This window comes from Neovison vison, chromosome 3, assembly GCF_020171115.1.
Source record: "Neovison vison isolate M4711 chromosome 3, ASM_NN_V1, whole genome shotgun sequence".
Classification (NCBI taxonomy): Eukaryota; Metazoa; Chordata; class Mammalia; order Carnivora; family Mustelidae; genus Neogale; species Neogale vison.
The window spans coordinates 212,320,230-212,342,087 of NC_058093.1; the positions used below are offsets into that span (position 1 = coordinate 212,320,230).

The window sequence follows — 21,858 nt, forward strand, 5'->3', positions numbered from 1 at the left end:
AAAACACCCAAGAAAAATGAAAACATGCCTACACAAATAACTTATACATGAATGTTCATATCAGCATTCTTTCAATAGCCAAAAGCTTGAAACCAACCAAATGTCTGTTACCTGAAGTATGGATAAGCAAGGTGTGGTTGTGCATACAATGAAATGTTATTCAATCATAAAAAAAGGAGTAAAGTACAATACAGTCTACAGCACAAATGAACCTTGAAAACATGCTAAGTAAAAGAAGCCAATTCTGGATATTTCCTATTCTGTGATTCCATTTATAGAAAATGTCCAGAATGGGGACATCTATCGGAATAGAAAGTAGATTAGTGGCTTCCCAGGCTGTGGTGAATGGGAGAATTTGTTGGGGGAGGGAAGGGGTTATAACCTAGAGGTATAGGATTTCTTTTTCAGATGATGAAAATATTCTGAAATTGCTATTGTGATTGTTGCACAACTTTGTGAAGACAGCAAGAACTATTGGATTGTATACTTTAAATTCATGAATCGTGTGTGGGTTACATCCCAGTAAAGCTATTACCAAAAATAAACACATTATACACATAACATACACACACATACATGTACACATACACAGATTCCAGTGGAGAAGTGCAAGAAAATGCATGAGATACCGTGTTTCTATGTCAGCAGTACCTAGGACTTCTAAGTGGAGTTTTTGATAGGCTTTTGTTTTGAAAACTTCCATACCTTCAGCAACATCAAACATCTTTCTTTGTATCCTTCACCTGGATTCAGCAGTTTTTATCACTTTTGCCAGTTTTTATTTTACTTTTACTCTACAGCACACATGACAGAAACAAAACTCTTCTGTCCTTCCTGCTGTGAGTCACTTCCTAAGCAAGGATGTTCTCCTACATAATCACATTCCATTATCATACTCCAGGTATTTAGTCCTACACTTTAAAATGTTTTTTAAAAATATTTATATTTATATATTTATAAAGTACTGTCCGTCATTTAGAGTTTTCTCTTTGTGTTGTACAGTTGTATCTGTTTTGACGAATGTATGTCTTGTATCCAGCATTATAGCATCATACACAGTAACTTCACCTCCCTAAATATCCCTTGTACTTTGCTATTAATCCTTCCCTTCTTTCCTGAACACCTGAAAATCACTGAACTTTTTACTGCCTCCATAGTTTTGCCTTTTCTAGAATGTTGTAAAATTGGAATCATACTGTATATACCCTTTCTAATGGGTGTGTTTCACTTAACAGTGTAATGTTTTTATGTGCATTTTCATAGTTTGATAGCTCATTTCTTTTGATTACCGAATAATACTCCATTGTATGGATGTACCACAGTTTGTATGTACTATCAGTTTATCCGTTCCCCCATTGAAGGACACCTTGATTGCTTCCGTTTTGGGACAGTTATGTATAAGTATTATAGAAGGCTGCTGTGAATATTCACATGTAGGTTTTTGTGTAAATAAATGTTTTCAGCTCAGTTTGGCAAATACCTAGGTGTGTAGTCGCTAGGTTGTGTGATGAGACTAGGTTTAGCTTTGTAAGTAACTGTCTGTCATTCACAATGACTGCACTTCCACCAACAATGAATGAGTTCCATTGCTCTACGTCCTTGTCCACATTTGTTATACATTTTTTTTTTTTTTAGATTTTAGCCATTCTATATGTGTTGAGTGATCCCTTATTATTGTTTTTATTTTCAGTTCCCTGATTTTCACTTCTGATGTTGACCATCTTTTCATATGCTTATTGGCCATCTGGATCTTCTTTGGTGGGGTGCCTGTTTAGATCTTTTTATTTTTTAGATTAGATTGCTTGTTTTCTTACTGTCAAGTTCTACAAATTCTTTGTATATTTTGGTTACAAATTCTTACTCAGATAATGTCATTTGACTGTCTTCCAGTCTTTGGCTTGTCTTTTCATTCTTTTAACAGTGTCTTGGAGCAGAAATTTCTAATGTTAATGAAGTCCTACTGAACCAGATTTTTTCTGTGATGAATCATGTTTTCAGTATTGTGTCAAACACTCATTGCCAATATAGTCAATAATGTTGTAATAACTTTGTATGCTGACAGGTGGTAACTACACTTACCATGGTAAGCACTGTAATGTAAAAAATAAATAAATTTGCCAAAACTCAGACTCATCTAGACTTCCTACCATGTTTTCTTCTATGTTCTCCTTTTATAGTTTTACATTTTACACTTAGATCTATGATCCATTTTGAGTTAATTTTTGTGGAAGATGTAAGGAATGAGTCTAGATCCCATTTTTGCATGAGGTTGTCCGGTTGTTTCAGCATCATTTGTTGAAAAGAGTGTCCTTTCTGTGCCTTTGCCTTAATCAGATCACTTGAGTATATTTTCATGGATCTATTTCTAGGTCTTTTATCTTTCCATATAAACTTTAGAATCAGTTTGTCAGTATATACAGTATAATTTCCTGGGACTTTTATTGGGATTCCATTTAATCTCTAGATCAAGTTGTGAAAAATTGACATCTTAACAATATTGAGTCTTCTGGGGCATCTGGGGCTCAGTTGGTTAAGAGTCTACCTTCAATTCAAGTCGTGATTCTCAGGGTCCCGGGATTGAGCCTTACTTCAGGCTCCCTGTTCAGCACAGAGCCTGCTTCTTCCTCTGCCTCTGCTGCTCCTCCTCCTTGTGTGCACACTCACTCTCTCAAATAAATAAATAAATAAAATCTTGAAGAAAAAAAAAAACTTTTTAAAAAATACATATTGAGTCTTCTTATCCATAAATGTAGAATATCTCCATTTATGTAGATCTTTGATTTCTTTCATCAGAGTTTTGTAGTTTTCCTCATAGGGAATTTAGACATATTTTGTTAGATTTATATCTAATTATTTCATTTTTTTATGCTAATGTAAAAAGTATTGTGTTTAGAATTTCAAGTACCACTTGCTTCTTACTGATATGTAGAAAAGCAGTTGACTTTTGTATCTTAACTTTATATCCTATAGCCTTGCCATAATTGCTTATTAGTTGAATTTTTTGCTGTTGTCTTTGATTCTTGAGATTTTCTACAAAGAGAATTATGTCATCTGCAAATAAAGATAATTTTATTTCTCCTTCCTAATCTTAATGCCTTTGATTTCTTTCTCTTATCTTACTGCATCAGCTAGGATTTCTAGTACCATATTATATTAAATAGAAGCAGTGAGAGGGGACTTCCTTGCCTTCTCATTTAGTGTCTCACAATTAAAAATGATGTTAGCTATAGGTGCTTTTATGAATATCCTTTATCAAATTGAGGGAATTCTCCTCTAATCTTGGTTTGCTAAGAGTTTTTTTTACTGCTAAGAGGGTTGGGTTTGTTGTTTTTTTTTTATCATGAATGGATGTTGGGTTTTGTCAAATGCCCTTTCTGCATCTGTTTATAAGACAATAAGATTTTTCTTCTTTAGCTTTATTAGATGTGATGGATTACATTAATCATTTAGAATGTTGAGTAGTATGTGTATCTGGTGTAAATACCATTTGATTGTTGTATATAATTCTTATACATTGTTGGATCTAGTTTGCCAGTATTTTGTTGAAGATTTTTACATCTATCTTCATGAGAGATACTGGCCTATAGTTGTTCTTCCTTGTAATATCAGTATCTGGTTTTTATTTGGGTAATGCTTGCATCATGGTTGTTAGAATTTATTTTCCTCTGCTTCTCTTTTGTAGAACATATTGTAGAGAATTGTTATAATTTCTTCCTTAAATATTTGGTAGAATTGACCAGTAAAACTCTCTGGGCCTGGTACTTTTTTTCTTAGAAGGTTATTAATTGATTCATTTTCTTTAATACACCTATTCAGATTAGTTATTTTTCCTTGTGTGAGTTTAAGTTGATTGTTTTTTGTTTTTTTTCAAGGAACTGGCCCATTTCCTCAAAGTTACCCGATCTTTGGGTTTAGAATTATTCATAATATTCCTCTGTGTTCCTTTTATTATTGTCTATGGAAGCAGTAGTAAAGGCCCGTTTTGCATTTCTGACATTAGTGATTTGTGTCCTCTCTTTTCTTGATTAGCCTAGCTACAAGTTCATTAATTTTATTGCTCTTTTCAAAGAACGAGCTTTTTATTTCATTGATTTTTCTCTGTCGTTTTCCTGTTTTAAATTTCATGGAATTCTGCTCTAATTTTTTGATTTATTGTCTTCTCCTTGCTTTGTATTATTTTACTTATTACTGCCTTATTATTATATTATTGTATTGCTATTTATTATTTATTTGCATCTGCTTTCTCATCTTTTTCTAGTTCCTGAAAGTAAAGTTTAAGTTTTTTATTTCAGGTCTTTCTTCTTTTCTAAAATATGCACTCTCAGGGCACCTGGGTGGCTCAGTTGGGTAAGCTGCAGACTCTTGATTTTGGCTCACATCATGATCCCGGGACAGGAGATTGAGCCCCACATCAGGGTCCATGCTCATCAGGGAGTCTGCTTGAAGATTCCCCTACATTTCCCCCCACCCTCACTCTTGTTCTCTCTCTCAAATAAATAAATATTTAAGAAAAAGCAAAGGGAGGGGGCGCATGGGTGGCTCAGTTGGTTGGGAGCCTGCCTTTGGCTTGGGTCATTTTCCTAGGGCCTTGGGATCGAGACCTGCATTGGAGCCCTTCCCCAGCAGGGAGCCCGTTTCTCCCTCTTCCTCTGCCTGCTGCTCTGCCTACTTGTGCTCTCTCTCTCTCTCAAATAAGTAAAATCTTTTAAAAAAACAAAGGGGTGTCTGGGTGGCAGTCAGTTAAGTGTCTGACTCTGTCATGTCATGATTCCAGGGCCTTGGGATCGAGCCCTGCATTGGAGCCCTCCCCCAGCAGGGAGCCTGTTTCTCCCTCTTCCTCTGCCTGCTGCTCTGCCTACTTGTGCTCTCTCTCTCTCTCAAATAAGTAAAATCTTTTAAAAAAACAAAAACAAAAACAAAGGGGTGTCTGGGTGGCGGTCAGTTAAGTGTCTGACTCTTGGTTTTGGCTCAGGTAATGAGTCTCAGGATCCTGAGATCAAGCCCTGTGTTTGGACTCCACTTTCAGTGCAGAGTCTGCTTAAGACTCTCACCCTCTGCCCCTCCCCCCCAAAAATAAACAAATTAATCTCTTTTTAGATTTTATTTATTTATTTGAATGGGGAGAGGCACGAGAGGGGAGAAGATCAGAGGGAGAAGCAGACTATCTGCTCAGGAGCCCAATGCAGGACTCAGTCATGGGACTCCAGGATCATGACCTGAGCCGAAGACAGGCACTTAACCAACTGAGCCACCCAGGTGCCCCAATAAATAAATCTTTTTAAAAATCGTAGGAGTAAAATAAAATATATTCTCTGCTATAAATTTCCTTCTAAGCACTGTTTCTACTGCATCCCACAAATTTTTATAAATTACATTTTTGTTTTTATTTAAATATTTTTGTAAGTCTCTTGTGACTTTTCCTTTGACCATATGTTGTTTAGAAGTATGTGCTTCAGTCTCCATTTGGGAGTTTTTCAGGTATATTTCTGTTATTGTTGTCTATCGAACATTCAGGATTCAATGTTGTGGGCTTAAAGCATACTTTGTATGCTTTTTATCCTTTTAAATTTGTTAGAGTATGTTTTATGGCCCAGAATGTGGTCTTAGTGAATATTCTGTGTGATCTTGAGAAGAATGTGTATTCTGCTATTGTTATATGAAGTATCATATAAATATCAACCAAATTCAAATGAATGATAATACTGTTCGTTGGAGTAATTTGTTAACTGATTTTCTGTCAGCTGGATCTGTCGGTTACTAATAGAGGTAAATTGAAATTTCCACTTACGGTTGTGGAGTTGTATAGTTCTCCTTGTGGTTCTATCAGGTTTTGCCACATGTGTTTTGATGCTTTTTTGTTAGGCATGTACGTTAAGGATTGCTGTGTCTTCTTGGAAAGTTGATCCTTTTATCATTATGTAATGTTCCTCTTAATTCTTAATACTTTTCCTTACTATGGTGTCCACTTTGTCTGAAATTAATATAGCTACTCCAATTTTCTTTTAATTAGAGTTAGCATGGCATGTAGGCATATGTTGGAGAGTTGCAAGTTTGGTTCCAGACCACCACAATAAATTTAATATTGCAATAAAGCAAGTCAAATGAATTTTTTCGTTTCCCAGTACATGTAAAAGTTGTTGACAACCTACTGTAGCCTGTTAAGTGTCCAATAACAGCATTGTATCTAAGAAAAACAATATATATACTCTAATGGAAAAAATACTTCATTGTTACAAAATGCTAACCATCATCTGAGCTTTCAGCAAGTCATAATTTTTTTGAAAACGGAGGGTTTTGCCTCAATGCTAATGGTTCCTAACTGTTCTGGGTGGTTGTTGCTGGAGGTTGGGGTGGCTGTGGCAGCTGTGGCAATTTTAAGACAATGAAGTTTGCTACATCGGTTGACTCTTCCTTTTATGAACAATTTCTCTGTAGCAATGCCATTTGCCAACATTTATACACAACACTTCTTTCAAAATTGAAGTCAGTCCTCTCAAAACATGCCAGTTTTATCAACTAAGTTATGTAGTATTCTAAATCCTTTATTGTCTTTTCAACAACCTTTACAGCATCTTCTCTGGGAGTAGGTTCCATTTCAAGAAACTTTCTCTGCTCCTCCGTGAGAAGCAACTTCTCATCCATTCAGGTTTTCTCATGAGATTGCAGGAATTCAGGCACATCTTTAGGCTTCATTTCTAATTCTAGGTCTCTTGCTGTTTCCACCACATCTGCAGTTGCTTCCTCCACTGAAGTCTTGAACTGCTGAAAGTCATCCATGAGAATTGGAATCTACTTCTTCCAAACTCCTGTTCATGTTGCTATTTTGACCCTGTGAATCTTGAATGTTCCTATTGACCTCTAGATGATGAATCCTTTTCAGAAAGTTTTCCATTTACTTTGTACAGATCTGTCACAGGAATCACTCTGTATGGCAGCTATAGCCTTACAAAATATATTTCTTTAATAAAAAGACTTGAAAGTCAAAACTACTCTTGATCCATGGCCTGCATAACAGATGTTATGTTAGCAGGCATGAAAGCAACATTAATTTCATATATCCGTATCCGAGCTCTTGGGTAACCAGGGGTATTGACAATGAACAGTAATTTTTTTTAAAGGTTTTTACTTATTCGACACAGAGATAGAGATCACAAGTAGGCAGAGCAGCAGGCAGAGGCAGTGGGAGAAGCAGGCTCTCCGCTGAGCGGGGAGCCTGATGTGGGGCTCAATCGCAGGCCCCTGGGAACAGGACCTGAGCCGAAGGCAGCTGCTTAACTGACTGAGCCACCCAGGTGACCCTGAACAGTAATATTTTTAAAGGAATCTTTTTCAGAGCAGTAGGTCTCAACAGTGAGCTTGAAATACTTAAAATATTTAGTAAACCACGCTATAAGCAGATAATGCTCTCATCTAGGCTTTGTTGTTCCACTCATATAGGGTAAGGCAGAGTAGATTCAGCATAAGACCCTAGGATTTGGGGGGTGGTAAATGAGCATTGGCTTCCACTTAAAGTCACTAGCTGCATTGGCCCCTAACAAGAGAGTTAGCCTGTTCTTTGAAGCCAGGCATGACTTCTCTCCAACTGTGAAAATCCTAGATAGCTTCTACTTTTTAAAACAAGGCTCTTTCATGAGTATTGAAAATCTGCCGTTTAGTGTAGCCGCCTTCACTAATTATCTTAGGTAGATCTTCTCGACAACTTCCTGCCCCTTCTACATTAGCACTTGAAGCTTCTCCTTGCACTTTTAGTTATGAAACCAGCTTCTTTCCTTCAAACTCATGAACCACCCTATGCTAGCTTCAAACTAGTTATTCTACTCCTGTTATACAAGAGCCATGTTTAACTGGTGGTAAGGTTTTGGGGAGGAGAAGCATTCTGTTATCACGTGATAAATCTTTTGTAGTTGTTTTTGGACTGGTGACCCTGGGCTATGACCTTCAGAAGAATTCTGTAGTCTGTGTAGGGTGGGGGTGTGGATGGGGGGGCTAGGCTATAGTTGGTTAATTTCCCTGCCAGTAAGTCACATGGGGTCTAGTAAAGTAGTTTCACTTGAAGACAGACTTTCGTTAAGGAGAAAGGAACTCTTAACTAAGTTGTTTCAGTGGTTCTTTTTCCCCTCCACTAGCCCAAAGCACAGAGGGGATTTTTTTCATCCCTGATCTTCACCCATGAAAGCCTGTTAGAGCTCCTGGAGGTAAAACCAACATAAGTGTGGGGACCCTCCTGCCACCAGACCCCCCAAGAGTTTTGATTTACAAGCCAGCCCACACTCAGCCTCCAGCAGTGTACCAGTTACTTTAAGTCTTCCTTCCAGTTAGGGCTCCAGGGGCTTAGCTCCAGGTGCATTCTGACTTTCTGTCTTCACCTGGCATCTCCAGTTTCCAGGGTGGTAGTTTGCCTTGTGATCTTATTTCTCTGATGAATCCAAGAAAAGTTGTTGATTTTCACTTTTTCAGCTTTCCTCATTAAGAATGAGAGTAATTGCGGCGCCTGCGTGGCTCAATAAATTAAAGCCTCTGCCTTCGGCTCAGGTCACGATCCCAGGGTCCTAGGATCGAGCCCCACATCGGGCTCTCTGCTCAGCAGGGAACCTGCTTCCTCCTCTCTCTCTGCCTGCCTGTCTGCCTGCTTGTGATCTCTTTCTGTCAAATAAATAAATAAATATTTAAAAAAAAAAAAAAAGAATGAGAGTAATGACTTCCAAGCTCTTCACATGTTAGGGCAGAAACAAGAAGTCCTTTTTTACTATTTTTATTTATTAATTTTTGGTGATGAGTATGGATTTTATTAATTATTATAAACTTAGTAATCATATGGAGTAGGCCATGGATGTCTGTGTTTGTGCAGGTTGAAAGAGCAAAACCTTGTGAAGGAGCTACGGCCGCGGGACCTCCTGGAGAGCAGCAGTGACAGCGACGAAAAGGTCCCTGTGGCCAAGCCATCCTCGCTGTCCAAGCGAAAACTGGAGCTTGAGGTGGAAACAGTGGAAAAGAAGAAAAAAGGGCGGCCTCGGAAGGACTCTCGGCTCATGCCTGTGTCTCTGTCTGTCCAGGTGAGGCCAGTGGGCCCTTGCAGTCTCCCCCAGCCCACCTTGTGAGCTCAGTGCTGGAATCTGCACGTGCCCTAGTGGGATAGGAGAGGTGGTGCATGCCACTGTGTGCCTCATCAGCGTGGGAACAATCGGCAGAAACTTGCAGGCCCCCACATCTGCCCTCAGCCCACTCAGAGTCCTTGACCAGTTCCCTGGGGTCAGCTACTCATCTGGAAAGTGGGGGTCTTTATAGCATTCATCTGCGCTTCCACCCTCCCAGAGTAGGTGGAAACGCCTGGGGAACTTGCCTGGCTTCACCACTGGGTGACTCACCTTTACCTGACTTTGCCCTACGGTGCTGGGGCGGAGCTCAGAGACATTTCTCCTCTTGCAGTCCCCAGCTGCCCTGAATGCAGAGAAGGACACCGTGTGTTTGTCTGTACCAGCACCTGCACTGAAACTACCCATGCCAGGCCCCCAGAGAGCATTCACCCTCCAGGTGAGCAGGCTTCCTACCTCTGCACACTCTCTCCACCATCCCCCTCTGTAAAACCTGAATTATCACTGACTTACGGCTGCTTTTCAATGGTTCTCCATCACTTTCTGGGGGAAGTTATAGTTAATCAGAGCCAGATCAACTAGCCTCTTCCCCAGGGGCTCCCTTGCTGCCCCCACCTCGAATTTCTCTCCTCTATGCTTTGCTCTTACAGTCCTGCTGCCATCTTCTGGATGGCCAGCTCCTTCAAAACTTGTCTCAGGTATTCTTCTGGAAGCCTCCTTGAGCTCCACACTCCACCCTGGGCAGCCTTGGGCTTGGTACGGTTGGACTGCATGGTAATGGCCTACCTCCCCGTCATCCTCCCTTGCTGGCCCTGTCCCTGTCATCATCGGGGCTATTTGAGTTCTTGGAGTAGAAGCTTATGACTGTGTGCCTATTCAAAACACAACTCTAAAACAAAGAATCCTTTATGCCCAGAAGCCTTCCATTCATTCCATCTAGCACCTGACCTTGGACATGCCTTAGGTTCATGCCTATTATTCCTCAGCTCAGGTGCATGTCCTCAGAACACCTTCTAGGACCCCACATGGAGGTCACTTTCCACTGGGCACAACTGTCCCATGCATGCTGATCTTCTGGGACACCTGAGAGCTGATGTCAGCCCTTCCCACTACAGGTCTTCTGGGCCTAAGGATAGGGACCCACGTGGTTTGTTCCTGTTGCTCTTGTGCATGGAGATAGAGCACACAAACCCCCTTCCAAACCCTAGCCACCGCCCCTGCAACCCCCATCCAGGGCCTTTACCACTGAGTGCTGCATGGGGCTATTCTTGGTTTCCAGGAGTCTATAAATGGGTCTTTCCCAGTCACCCACTTTTGTGCCCACATGAGTACAAACTATTCAGCCATTCTACCTGGGTTTTCCATATAGGCGTATCTAGTCCATGAGCTCCTTGGGCATGAGAGATGAGACCAAGCAAGCTCCCAGCCCTCTCCCTGCCCTGGGGGCCACACATCCAAATATCTGGCCTTCTTGTCCCACCCTGTTACTGAATACACTGCCACCCTCCTGTTTACCAGCCAGTTCTGTCTGCCTCTCTGCCTTTTTCCTACTTTGGGCTCTCTGATCATCTCACCTATCACATGACCCAAGTCTCAGTGGGCCCACCATCACCTTAAAAGACATTGTGTTTGCTTTCCTCCACCCAGGTGAGCTCCGATCCCTCCATGTACATTGAAGTGGAGAATGAAGTGACTGCCGTGGGGGGTGTGAAGCTAAGTCGTTTGAAGTGTAACCGGGAAGGGAAGGAGTGGGAGACAGTACTCACCAGCCGGATCCTCACTGCTGCCGGCAGCTGGTAAGGGCAAGGGTCTTTACCCAAAGCCGCTTTTTATGTCAGACAAGCACCACGTGCTATGCTGTGTGGCCTTGTTACTGTCTGAGGCAGGCGGCATTGCCCTACATGCTAGCTTCCACAGAGGCCTGTGCCATGCCTTGCCCTAAGCTAAGCGTGTCTTCTCATCCCCCACAAAACCTAATACAGTAGTATCATTATCACCATGTTATAGGTGGGGAAACTGTCTTTGAGGGTCAACCAAGGCAGGATTTCTACCCAGATGTTCTGATTCCCTTATCTGGCTATATTCCTAAAGTCTCACGTTCCAGGCTGAGCTCTGTCTGGCTCTCTCTAACATGGGATGATTCTTCCTCTGGACCCCAGATTTTCATCTAGAGAAGTCACGATGGATTTCTGATTGTCCTGTGAGTCCGTAGCCCAGCCCTCTCCATATTCTGCACTTTGAGGGGAACCTTAACTCAGTGGTTAGTCTCCTAATGTCTTCCCATGGACTTCCAGGCCATGATGCCCCGCGCTGTTTCACATGTGCTTGATCTGGAAAGAGGACCAGCATTTTCCTCAGGTGCCTGTTGAGGTGTAGGGCCTCTAGTCAGTACCGTGTCTTTGACTCTTAAAAAGCTGTGATCACCAAGACAGCATGGTACTGGCATAAAAACAGACACATAGACCAGTGGAACAGAGTAGAGAGCCCAGATATGGACCCTCAACTCTATGATCAATTAATCTTCGACAAAACAGGAAAAAATATACAGTGGAAAAAAGTCTCTTCAATAAATGGTGCTGGGAAAACTGGACAGCTATATGTAGAAGAATAAAACTCGACCATTCTCTTACACCGTACACAAAGATAAACTCAAAATGGATAAAAGACCTCAACGTGAGACAGGAATCCATCAGAATCCTAGAGGAGAACATAGGCAATATCAGCCACAGCAACTTCTTTCAAGATATGTCTCCAAAGGCAAAGGAAACAAAAGCGAAAATAAACTTTTGGGACTTCATCAAAATCAAAAGCTTCTGCACAGCAAAGGAAACAGTCAAAAAAACAAAGAGGCAACCCACGGAATCAGAGAAGATATTTGCAAATGACAGTACAGACAAAAGGTTGATATCCAGGATCTATAATGAACTCCTCAAACTCAACACACACGAAACAGGCAAACATATTAAAAAATGGGCAGAAGATATGAACAGACACTTCTCCAATCAAGACATACAAATGGCTATCGGACACATGAAAAAATGTTCATCATCATTAGCCCTCAGAGAGATTCAAATTAAAACCACATTGAGATATCACCTTACACCAGTTAGAATGGCCAAAATTAACAAAACAGGAAACAACATGTGTTGGAGAGGATGTGGAGAAAGGGGAACCCTCTTCCACTGTTGGTGGGAATGCAAGTTGGTGCAGCCTCTTTGGAGAACAGTGTGGAGATTCCTCAAGAATTAAAAATAGAGCTTCCCTATGACCCTGCAATTGCACTCCTGGGTATTTACCCCAAAGATACAGATGTCGTCAAAAGAAGGGCCATCTGTACCCCAATGTTTATAGCAGCAATGGCCACGGTCGCCAAACTATGGAAAGAACCAAGATGCCCTTCAACGGACAAATGGATAAGGAAGATGTGGTCCATATACACTATGGAGTATTATGCCTCCATCAGAAAGGATGAATACCCAACTTTTGTAGCAACATGGATGGGACTGGAAGAGATTATGCTGAGTGAAATAAGTCAAGCAGAGAGAGTCAATTATCATATGGTTTCACTTATTTGTGGAGCATAACAAATAGCATGGAGGACAAGGGGTGTTAGAGAGGAGAAGGGAGTTGGGGTAAATTGGAAGGGGAGGTGAACCACGAGAGACTATGGACTCTGAAAAACAATCTGAGGGGTTTGAAGTGGCGGGGGGGTGGGAGGTTGGGGTACCAGGTGGTGGGTATTATAGAAGGTATGGCTTGCATGGAGCACTGGGTGTGGTGAAAAAATAATGAATACTGTTTTTCTGAAAATAAATAAATTTAAAAATAAATAAATAAATAAATAAATGATTTTACAAAGATAATTGGCTTAGATACAGTAACTTTAACTAAGCCCTTAGTCAGTTATCATAAGGCTGCACGTACAATGCTTTCAAAATGTCTCTGAGTACTTGACCTTTGATCTTAGGTCAGGTTCCCATGGACCCTGAGTGAGTGCATGGTATTGCACTTAAAAGGAACCATAATTCTGTACCTCTTTTTCATTCTTTGCCAAGATAAGCAAACTGAGCTTCCTGATCCCAGGCACTCACAACAGGCAAATGGGCCTGTGTCCTGGGCCTTGCTGTGGGCTCCCCCTGGATTAGCATTAGTGTGAGCTCAGAAAAGCTCAAGCAGCCCCTGAAGGAAAGAGAACACATTCTTTTTAATCAGAGGTTTCAGTGAGACTAGGCTGCATCAGCCCTGCTGCCCCAGTCCTTGGACAAGGCCTCACCCACCTCTTTGCTGCACCTGCTCAGAGGAAGGCCACAGCAGGCACGGGTCAAGCACAGACAGAGGGTAGGCTCTGCATTTCAGGGCTGCTGCCTCTGCCACAGCTCCTGATGATCATGACACCTGTCCCCTCTCTGCCTTTTCAGTGACGTGGTATGTGTTGCCTGTGAAAAGAGGATGCTGTCCGTGTTCTCCGCCTGTGGTCGCCGCCTCCTCCCTCCCATCCTCCTGCCGTCCCCAATATCCACTTTGCACTGCACGGGCTCCTATGTCATGGCGCTCACTGCTGCAGCCACGTTATCTGTCTGGTGAGAGGCAGGCCCAAGGTGGGGTGGGCTCTAAGCAGGATGGGATGGGCTGTGCAGGTCCCCTCTCACTGCAGGGTAGGGAAGGCAGCAAAGGCGGCTACTCGGCAGACATGTCTTGGGGCCCTGCTGACCTGGGCATCTTAATGCCTGAGGAGCCCTGAGCAGTCAGTCACACATTGCTTGTGATAGCCACCCCGCACTGGGGGAGGGAGAGTGTGCAATGGAAGTGGCGCAGGCTGCCTGGCCCTGCTGCCATCGTTAGAGCATCCTGAAACCTCGCAACAAATCACAATGCCTAATTGCATGTGCCAGCGTCCAGAAAGGGGATCTTAGCTGTCAGAGCATGGCCACGCTTCTCCCAGAGTTGGCATAGTGTTGGGGGGCGGGCCCCATAGCTGTTTCCTAGGCCCTCTGCTATAGACTTGTGCAGAGGTAGTGTAGTGACACATGGGAAGTAGAAGCCACTTCTAACACAGAGCCCCTCTCCTCGAAGCAAGGGCTGGGTATGTACCAGGGACCATGGAGTGGGGTCTGATCATTGGGGCACATTGTGATGCTTTTACCCCTGCTGCAGAGTAAGCTGTTCCCTGTCTCCCTCCTAGGGATGTTCACAGACAGGTGGTTGTGGTGAAAGAAGAATCTCTACACTCCATCTTGGCAGGTAACCTCAGCAGTGGACCTCCCTTTGTACGTTGGAGTTGGGGGAGGGCTTGGCAGCTTGGGTTCCTGACATGGAAGCACCCTGTTCAGCCTAGATGGAGAGCCAAGCTCTGGGCCCAGCCTGAGGCATTTCGTATTGTAGCGGATGTCAGTACGTTGTAGGACAATGCATTCTCTCCAGAGACATGTTTTAATGGGTCCCTGAGAGGTGACGAATAGCGTATGGATAGCCGCGAGACCAGCATGTGCAGAGTAGAGCAGTGACTGCCTAGTTATGTGTAAGTGTTAAGACACCTGTTGCTAGGACTGTGGGAGCTGTGCTTTGCATTTCTCCTTAGGTGTGTATGCAGGCACCTGCTGATCAGAACACACCCAAGAACCCATTCTTGTGCTGTCTCCCCAGGAAGTGACATGACAGTGTCACAGATCTTGCTGACACAGCATGGAATCCCAGTGATGAATCTGTCTGATGGGAAGGCATACTGCTTTAATCCATCACTTTCTACATGGTAAGTAAGCCAGCTCCTGGCCCTACCCTTCTGGGAGAGTGTCCATCTGAGCTGGAACAAAAACAGCCAGGCTTGCCTGACTCGGCTTCTGACAGTCAAGCCCTGGAGTGGGTGCCATGGTGGCACCCTGCTGGACTCTGTCTGCTAGAGAAGAGAGAGAGTTCAAACTTGCTAGTACAGGCCCCACTGTCCCTGTGGGCAGGGATGCTTTCCTTCTACATTGTTTCCTGAGGTCACTTTGTTTGGAACAGGCATTTGAAAATTCTTATGGTTGTCAATACACATTTCCAGCCTCATCTCCTTAGCCATTGTCAGCATAAGTGAGTCGGCTTCATAACAACTTCACCATCATTCCTCACTTCTTGTAGCTTAGCAGGAGCTAAGTAGTACTTCTGGCTGACTTTGTGAATTAATGAGGTTGCACAGTCACTCACCATGTGTCACGGTCTGTCTTTCCTCAGCCCATTTTGGAGTTGGAGGCCTTTTCTGTATTTGCAAAATCTTTATTCCTCCAAGATTTTAATCCAGATTTGTGAAGTGTTTACATTGTGTACCAGCCAATCAGAAATTCTTTTCTTCTGCCTGCACCTTTGGTCCATCATACCCAAACCAGCTGCCTTCCAGCCCTCTTCTGTTAAGAGTTGCCAGGCATGAGTTTATCCTCCCACTGAGATTTCTTTCTTGAGTTTAAAAAAGAAGGGTGGGGGGATGGGGAGCCGCTGCCCCTGGCTGGTTCAGTCATTAAAGTAAGCAACTCTTGATCTTACAGTTTTAAGTTCGAGCCCTATGTTGGGTGTAGAGATTACTTAAAAATAAAATCTTAAGGGGTGCCCAGGTGGCTTAGTCAGTTAAGTGGCTGCCTTCAGCTCAGGTCATCATCCCAAGGTCCTGGAATTGAGTCCCACATTGGACTCCCTGCTCAGTGGAGAGCCTGCTTCTCCTTCTCCTTTGCCTGCCACTCTGCCTGCTTGAGTTCTCTCTCAATTAAATAAATTCTTTAAAAACAAAATTAAAATTAAAAAAAAGTAAAATTTAATCTTTAAAAAAAAGCCTCCCCATTCCCAGGTCTCCCAAATTGCAAACTTGTGTATTTTATGTGATTACTATAATAGTGGAAACAGACTGGAAACTTATAAGTTAAACTTAAATAAGTGGAAACTTATTTAAGAAGGGAAACGTTGGCCTGGTATTTTACAAATTCACCCAACTGTTTTTATTTTTTTATTTTTTTAAATATTTTATTTATTTATTTGACAGAGAGAGATCACAAGTAGGCAGAGAGGCAGGCAGAGAGAGAGGAGGAAGCAGGCTCCCCGCTGAGCAGAGAGCCCCATGTGGGACTCGATCCCAGGACCCCGAGATCATGACCCGAGCCAAAGGCAGCGGCTTAACCCACTGAGCCACCTAGGCGCCCCCAAATTCACCCAACTGTTTTTAAAGTGTGGCTGGAATGTTTTCAACAAAGATGTGAAAGGTCCCAAGAAGGTGAAAACTGTCTGCTTGGGATGCTAGAGAGGCTCGGGAAGGCTAGCATCTGGCATTCCTGGGGGCTTCCAAGGACCAGGCCGTATGGGCCCCCAGCAAGTGGGTATCCTGTGTACACTTCATACACAGGTTCCTGTCCTCAAGTTCTGAGACTATGGTACTAATGTCCCAGCAAGAACCCTGTTGATGACCTTCACCGTCATTGATTTTGCCTCATGAAACCTGTCCCTGAGGGCCCTGTGGGAAGAATGCAGTGCTACTTGGCCTCTGCTGACACTCTGGCAGAGAGTCATGTGGTACCTGCTCCTTGGCGGCCTCACCCCCAGCTTTTCTGGTGGACCTCCTGGTTTTTCTGACCTCTGCTCCTGCTGTTGCCTCCCCAGGAACCTGGTTTCTGACAAGCAGGACTCCCTGGCCCAGTGTGCGGACTTCAGGAGCAGCCTGCCTCCCCAGGATGCCATGCTATGCTCCGGACCTTTAGCCATAGTCCAGGGCCGTGCCTCCACGTAGGTGACTCAAGTGTGGGGGAGGTGGCTGGGTCATGCAAGCACAGTCCCACCTAGGCCTGCTCTCTGACTGCCCAGCCCTCTGCCTAACTGCTGCTTAGCACAAGTCGGCTCAAGGTGCCAAGGGTTGTGGGCCCACGTTGGGTAATATCTCAGGGTGTTAGGTCACAAGCCCTGTCACTTCAGGGCATAGATGGCGGTTTGAGGTGCTATGAGTCATGGACACCGTGATGGGCAGTATTTGGGGTGGGGAGAAATGAGCTGCTGACCTGTCACCTCGGGCCTAGATATAGAAAGGACAGGGTGGGATACACCTGGGGTGCTAGAGTGGCCAGGAGGCCTGTCGCGGGACATGGGGACAGGTTAGCCAGCATGGTGTCGGACACCTGCCCCTTTACGGCTCCTCACTGGGGCCCAGGGGCTCGAGGTAGCAGCCTCCTGACCCATGCAGTACCCACTGCCTCATGATGCTTGCTCTGCCGGTCTCTGCAGTTCAGGAAGACAGGCAGCCCGGCTCTTCTCCGTGCCTCATGTAGTGCAGCAGGAGACCACCCTGGCCTATCTGGAGAATCAGGTTGCGGCGGCACTCACCCTGCAGTCCAGCCATGAGTACCGCCATTGGCTCCTCCTCTACGCTCGGTACCTTGTGAATGAAGGTGAGGTTTCTTGCGGCCCTTCCATCTTCCTGGGACTGACTCAATTTCTGTCCCAACATGACCCTCCTGAAAGCCTGTGAATCAAGGCAAAGACGGCCCTCGCCCCATCTCTTAGCCTGAGCTATAATCAAGGCAGCTCAGGAGGCATCCAGCCCATTAGAGGCTCTGAGGCTCTGAATCAGGTAGGCCCTGAGGGCCAGAAGGTTTGTCGGTAGGAGGGGGTAGGGGCACAGGATGCTCAGATAGACATTTTCCAAAGGAGCAGGTGAGATGCTCACACTCCTGCCCTCCCTCACGCCCTGCATCCTCAGTGGTCAGCCAGTCACACCAGGGAAGGGCATCTTCTGGCAGCATCCAGTGAGCCTGTATTTCTCTTCCCCCAAGCCCCTCCTGGCCTAGAAGGGCCAGCCCATCCAGTGCCTTCCCATGGCCTTCCAGCCCAGCTTTCCCTGCCAGCACTTCCCTTCCCCCAGTATCTTCCCCATCACCTCCTCTTGCCCATTTTGGCCAACAGAAAGCTAGGTTTGTTGAAAGAGGTGGCCATCCTGCTTTCAGGGCGACCTCCAATAAATAGCCTTTCATCTGTTTGCTAGGCATGTGTGGTGTTTTTCTTACCAGTCTTCCTCTTCCCTGAGCTTGGCCTCCAGGGTTGTGGCTTGGGAACCAGCCCTCCCAAAGCTCCCTGTGTTACCGCATAGCTCCAGGCCTGGTCACAGAGCAAGCAGCCTTCCCCACAGCCTTTCCTGGTCTTCCTGCTTTGCTTTTGACGACACCCTCCCTATTTTGTTTAAAATTTAGAGTACAGAAAAAGAGAAAAACATGCCAACCCCCTAAAAATGTTACCCCCAGAACTCAGACATGCCACGTTGCCTCTGATGACATGTATATATACACCTCTGATGACAACAGCCATGGCCGACCAACTCGAAGTCCCTTGCCCCTCCCCAGCAGACTCCATACATGAGTTTAATTTTTCTCTTCCTGCCCAGTCTGTGTGTTTGCCCAGCCTGTGTGGTCACTGACTCTTCTAAATACTCAGTCTTCCCAAACCCATACCTTTTGCTGGGATGCTCCTGTCACATCTGGGCTTCATACCCCATTCCACTGGGGAGACTGCTCCCCTGGCCTCTCTAATTTTCTTCATCCTGGGGACTGATCAGGACTCATCCTGATGCCCTATACGAGGTTGCTGCCTCCTCGAGGGCCTGTACCAGTTGTGGGATCACTTCTACCACTTGCTTCTCTTTGTCCATCTTCCACACATCTGTTCCTCCATCCATACACAAGTCACCTCCACTCTATCTCTTGCTTCCTTGACCATAAAAGGACTCAAATTGTAAAGGAAGACCCCTCTCACTTCTAAAATTCCTCAGATTCCAGCATCACCCTCTTACTCTCTACCCTCATCTTGGGGTGATTTCATCATTCCCTGTGGCTTCAGCTGCTGCCAGTGCTGACAGGCCCCCACATTCTGCCACCAGCACTTGTGGCACTCCACATACTGTGCCATAACCCATGAGTTGACAGGCCCGTGACTGCTTCTCCTGTCTTCTCCACTCTGTCACCTCCTCCTCAGCCTAAATTCATACCCTTGCCATCTCCTGAAGGCTGCCTCCTGACCCTGCTGATCTCCTCTCACTACCAACATGTCTTCTCTGAAGCAAATCTGACTAGCCCACTCCCCTCCTTCCACAATTCCTGCATTTTCCCATCACCTTGGGGAGTTTTTCCCAGAGCTGGCCACATTTATTTTTCCCATGGGCCCAGCACACAGAGGGGCTGCTCTTTATGCTGTCAAGGGAGTGGGTTCCTGAGTGAGAGTCTGTCATTATGAATCTCAGTGCCCCAAACTGAGAGACATGCAAGAGGCATTTTGCTCTAAGCAGGCAATAAAATAAACATTTGTTCAATCTGGTTTGCTATACACAACAACTTAGCATATTCTTGATTTTTTTAATTTCTTTTTGTAATGTGTTCCTATTTCTGTTTTGTTGTTTTGTTTTGTTTTGTTTTGTTTTTTTCCGTAATTAGGGTTTGAATACCGGCTCCGAGAAATATGCAAGGACTTACTGGGTCCGGTTCACTACTCCACTGGAAGCCAGTGGGAGTCAACAGTAGTGGTAGGTGCTGCTTTCGTTCTTGCCACAAGAATTCTGTCTTGAAAAGTGAAAGTGGAGATGAAAAATAAGCCAAAGTGCTTTGGAATTCTTCCCCATTAGTCTTCTTGAGCACACTGCCACAGGCCCCAGGATCAGTGGGGCGGTGAAATGCCAGCACTGCACTGCCAGGCAGCAGCTGGGCCCTCAGCATCAGGGGCCTAGGGAGTGCTCAGCCTGAGGAGAGTTGCCTGCTGGGGTTATGGGTTTGTTCGGTAGAGAAGATGAAAGATCCTTCCCTGCCTTCGTGGAGCTCCCAGTCTAATAGGAAGGCAGACAAAAACAAGGAAGCAATTCAGTCAACAAGATAGTTTTAGACTGTGGATTATACTATGCCCAGAAATAAGCAGAGCAATCAGACAAGGGGGCCTGGGAACGCATGGCCAGGGAAGACATGAGAGGGAGGGGTCTTTTAGGATGAAACCCAGGGATGAGAATGCACCAGCTCTGCCAGGACCTCGGAGTCTCCTGGTAGAGATGATAGTGAGTGCAAACATGGAGGCCACTGTGGCTGCAGCATAGTAGGCAAAGGACAGGGTGGTAGGAGATGAGGTAAGACAGAGGAGCAGGAAAGAAGATCACTGAGATCTTGTGAGGAGCTGGAGCTTTTGGAGGAGCTGGTGGCAAGAGATCGATTAGCAGGGGTAGTAATGCAAACTGACATAGGAGAGCAGTCAGAACTTGTTTTTGTAGCGGTCCTGGCAATAGACGAAGGTGACTTGGATCAGTGTGAGGGCCATGGAGAGGGGAAAGGAGACAGATTGAAGTTGTATTTTAGAGGCAGACCCAACAAGACTTGGTGGGTGGATGGGTAGAATAGATTAAGAAACAGAGAATAATGAACATGCATATAGTCACCTCCAAATTTTTTGGCTTGCACATGTGCCTGCTAGTGCCTTGAAAGGACCAGGTTGGTGAGGGATTGGCGGTTGTGGATATAATTTAGCTCCCCTGCCTCATGCAGTCACTGAGCAAATACTGCTGGAGCACCTGCTCTGGCTCGGCATGGGACAGTGAGCAGTGAACAAAGCTAACGGCCCCCACCTTCCTAGGTCTCCATTCTTGTGCAGAGAGGCGGATTCTAAACAGCTGAGCAAGTATATGTATTGTGTTGGGTGGGGGTAGGTGCTGAGAACAAACATCAAGTGGCCAGGGGCATACTGGCAGGATGCTATTTTATATTGAGTAATCAAGGAAGTCTTAACTTACTGAGCAGAGACCAGAAAAGGTGAAGGGCAAAGCCCCACAGATGTTTGGGGGAAGAACATACAGGCAGCAGGAACAGCAAGTCTAAAGGCCCAAGGTGGAAGGGCCTGCCGTGTGGAAGGAATAGCCAAGCAGAATGGCAGTGGGAGGGTGAAATGGGTTGCAGTCAGAAAGGCTGGAGGGTCAGACCTCACAGGCTCTACAGGCCTTGGTGTGTGAATGGCCTGTGTGTTTTATTTGATTTTTATTTTGTAGCAGTAGATCTTAATTTGGTTGGTTACTAGAATCCTAACTTCAAAGTCCAATTCCCCTTCCTTACATCTTTGAAGGTATGGCACCACAGACTTTTAACATCCACTGTTGTTGCTAAAATTTCTGCTGCAAATCTGATTTCCATTGCTGTGTAAGTTCTTTTGGCTCCTTCTCTTGTTTTGAAGTTCCACAAACCTGAAAGTCTGTTTCTTTCATTCATTCTGTGGATCTGCCTTGGTTCTCTTCCTCAGTGATATCTTCCCTTCCATTTTCCACATCTTCAGAGAGATGTAATGTCCTCTCTTTTTAAAATCTGCTGTATCATTTTTTATGGTTGCAGTTCTCCCCCCATATTTTCAATTTAGTCTTTTATCTGCTTGAGCATAGTAACCATAGTTGTTTTAAAGTTGTATGTCTGATAGTTCTACTATTGGGAGCCCTCTTGGATCTGTTTCAATTGCCTATAAATGTCTGTGCCGGCTCTCATAATATAATACCTTATTTCCTTATATGCCTGATCATTTCTATCTGCTGGACATGTTTGAAAAATTATTTGTAGAAATGGTTTGAGGCCTCAGGTGATGTTATCTTCTTTTACAGAGCGCTTTTATTTGCTGTTGCCAGTTCTTGAGGCACCACCAGCACTGCAGACTCCCCTCAGCCCAGTTCTGGGATTGAGGTTTTCTGGGCTGTCTCATGATTCAAAGCCAGACACTCATTTGTGCAGGGGTGGATTTACTTCTGGCTTACCTTTAT

The 21,858-nt window shown here is 44.5% G+C and overlaps 1 protein-coding gene across 5 annotated transcripts in view; it reads left to right on the forward strand.

Moving 5' to 3' along the window:
* LOC122903169 (protein HIRA) overlaps window positions 1–21,858 on the forward strand; it is an 87,245-nt gene that overhangs the window by 53,097 nt on the left and 12,290 nt on the right. For 3 of the 5 annotated variants that reach the window (XM_044243723.1, XM_044243724.1, XM_044243728.1), the window contains 8 exons: window positions 8,849–9,053; window positions 9,427–9,531; window positions 10,740–10,888; window positions 13,511–13,672; window positions 14,275–14,333; window positions 14,736–14,841; window positions 16,710–16,832; window positions 17,325–17,488. In XM_044243723.1, the coding sequence (XP_044099658.1) occupies window positions 8,849–9,053; window positions 9,427–9,531; window positions 10,740–10,888; window positions 13,511–13,672; window positions 14,275–14,333; window positions 14,736–14,841; window positions 16,710–16,832; window positions 17,325–17,488 (1,073 nt within the window). Of the gene's footprint in view, window positions 1–8,848; window positions 9,054–9,426; window positions 9,532–10,739; window positions 10,889–13,510; window positions 13,673–14,274; window positions 14,334–14,735; window positions 14,842–16,709; window positions 16,833–17,324; window positions 17,489–19,519; window positions 19,609–21,858 lie in introns of all 5 variants that reach the window. The other 2 variants (XM_044243726.1, XM_044243727.1) reach the window with 1 other exon arrangement.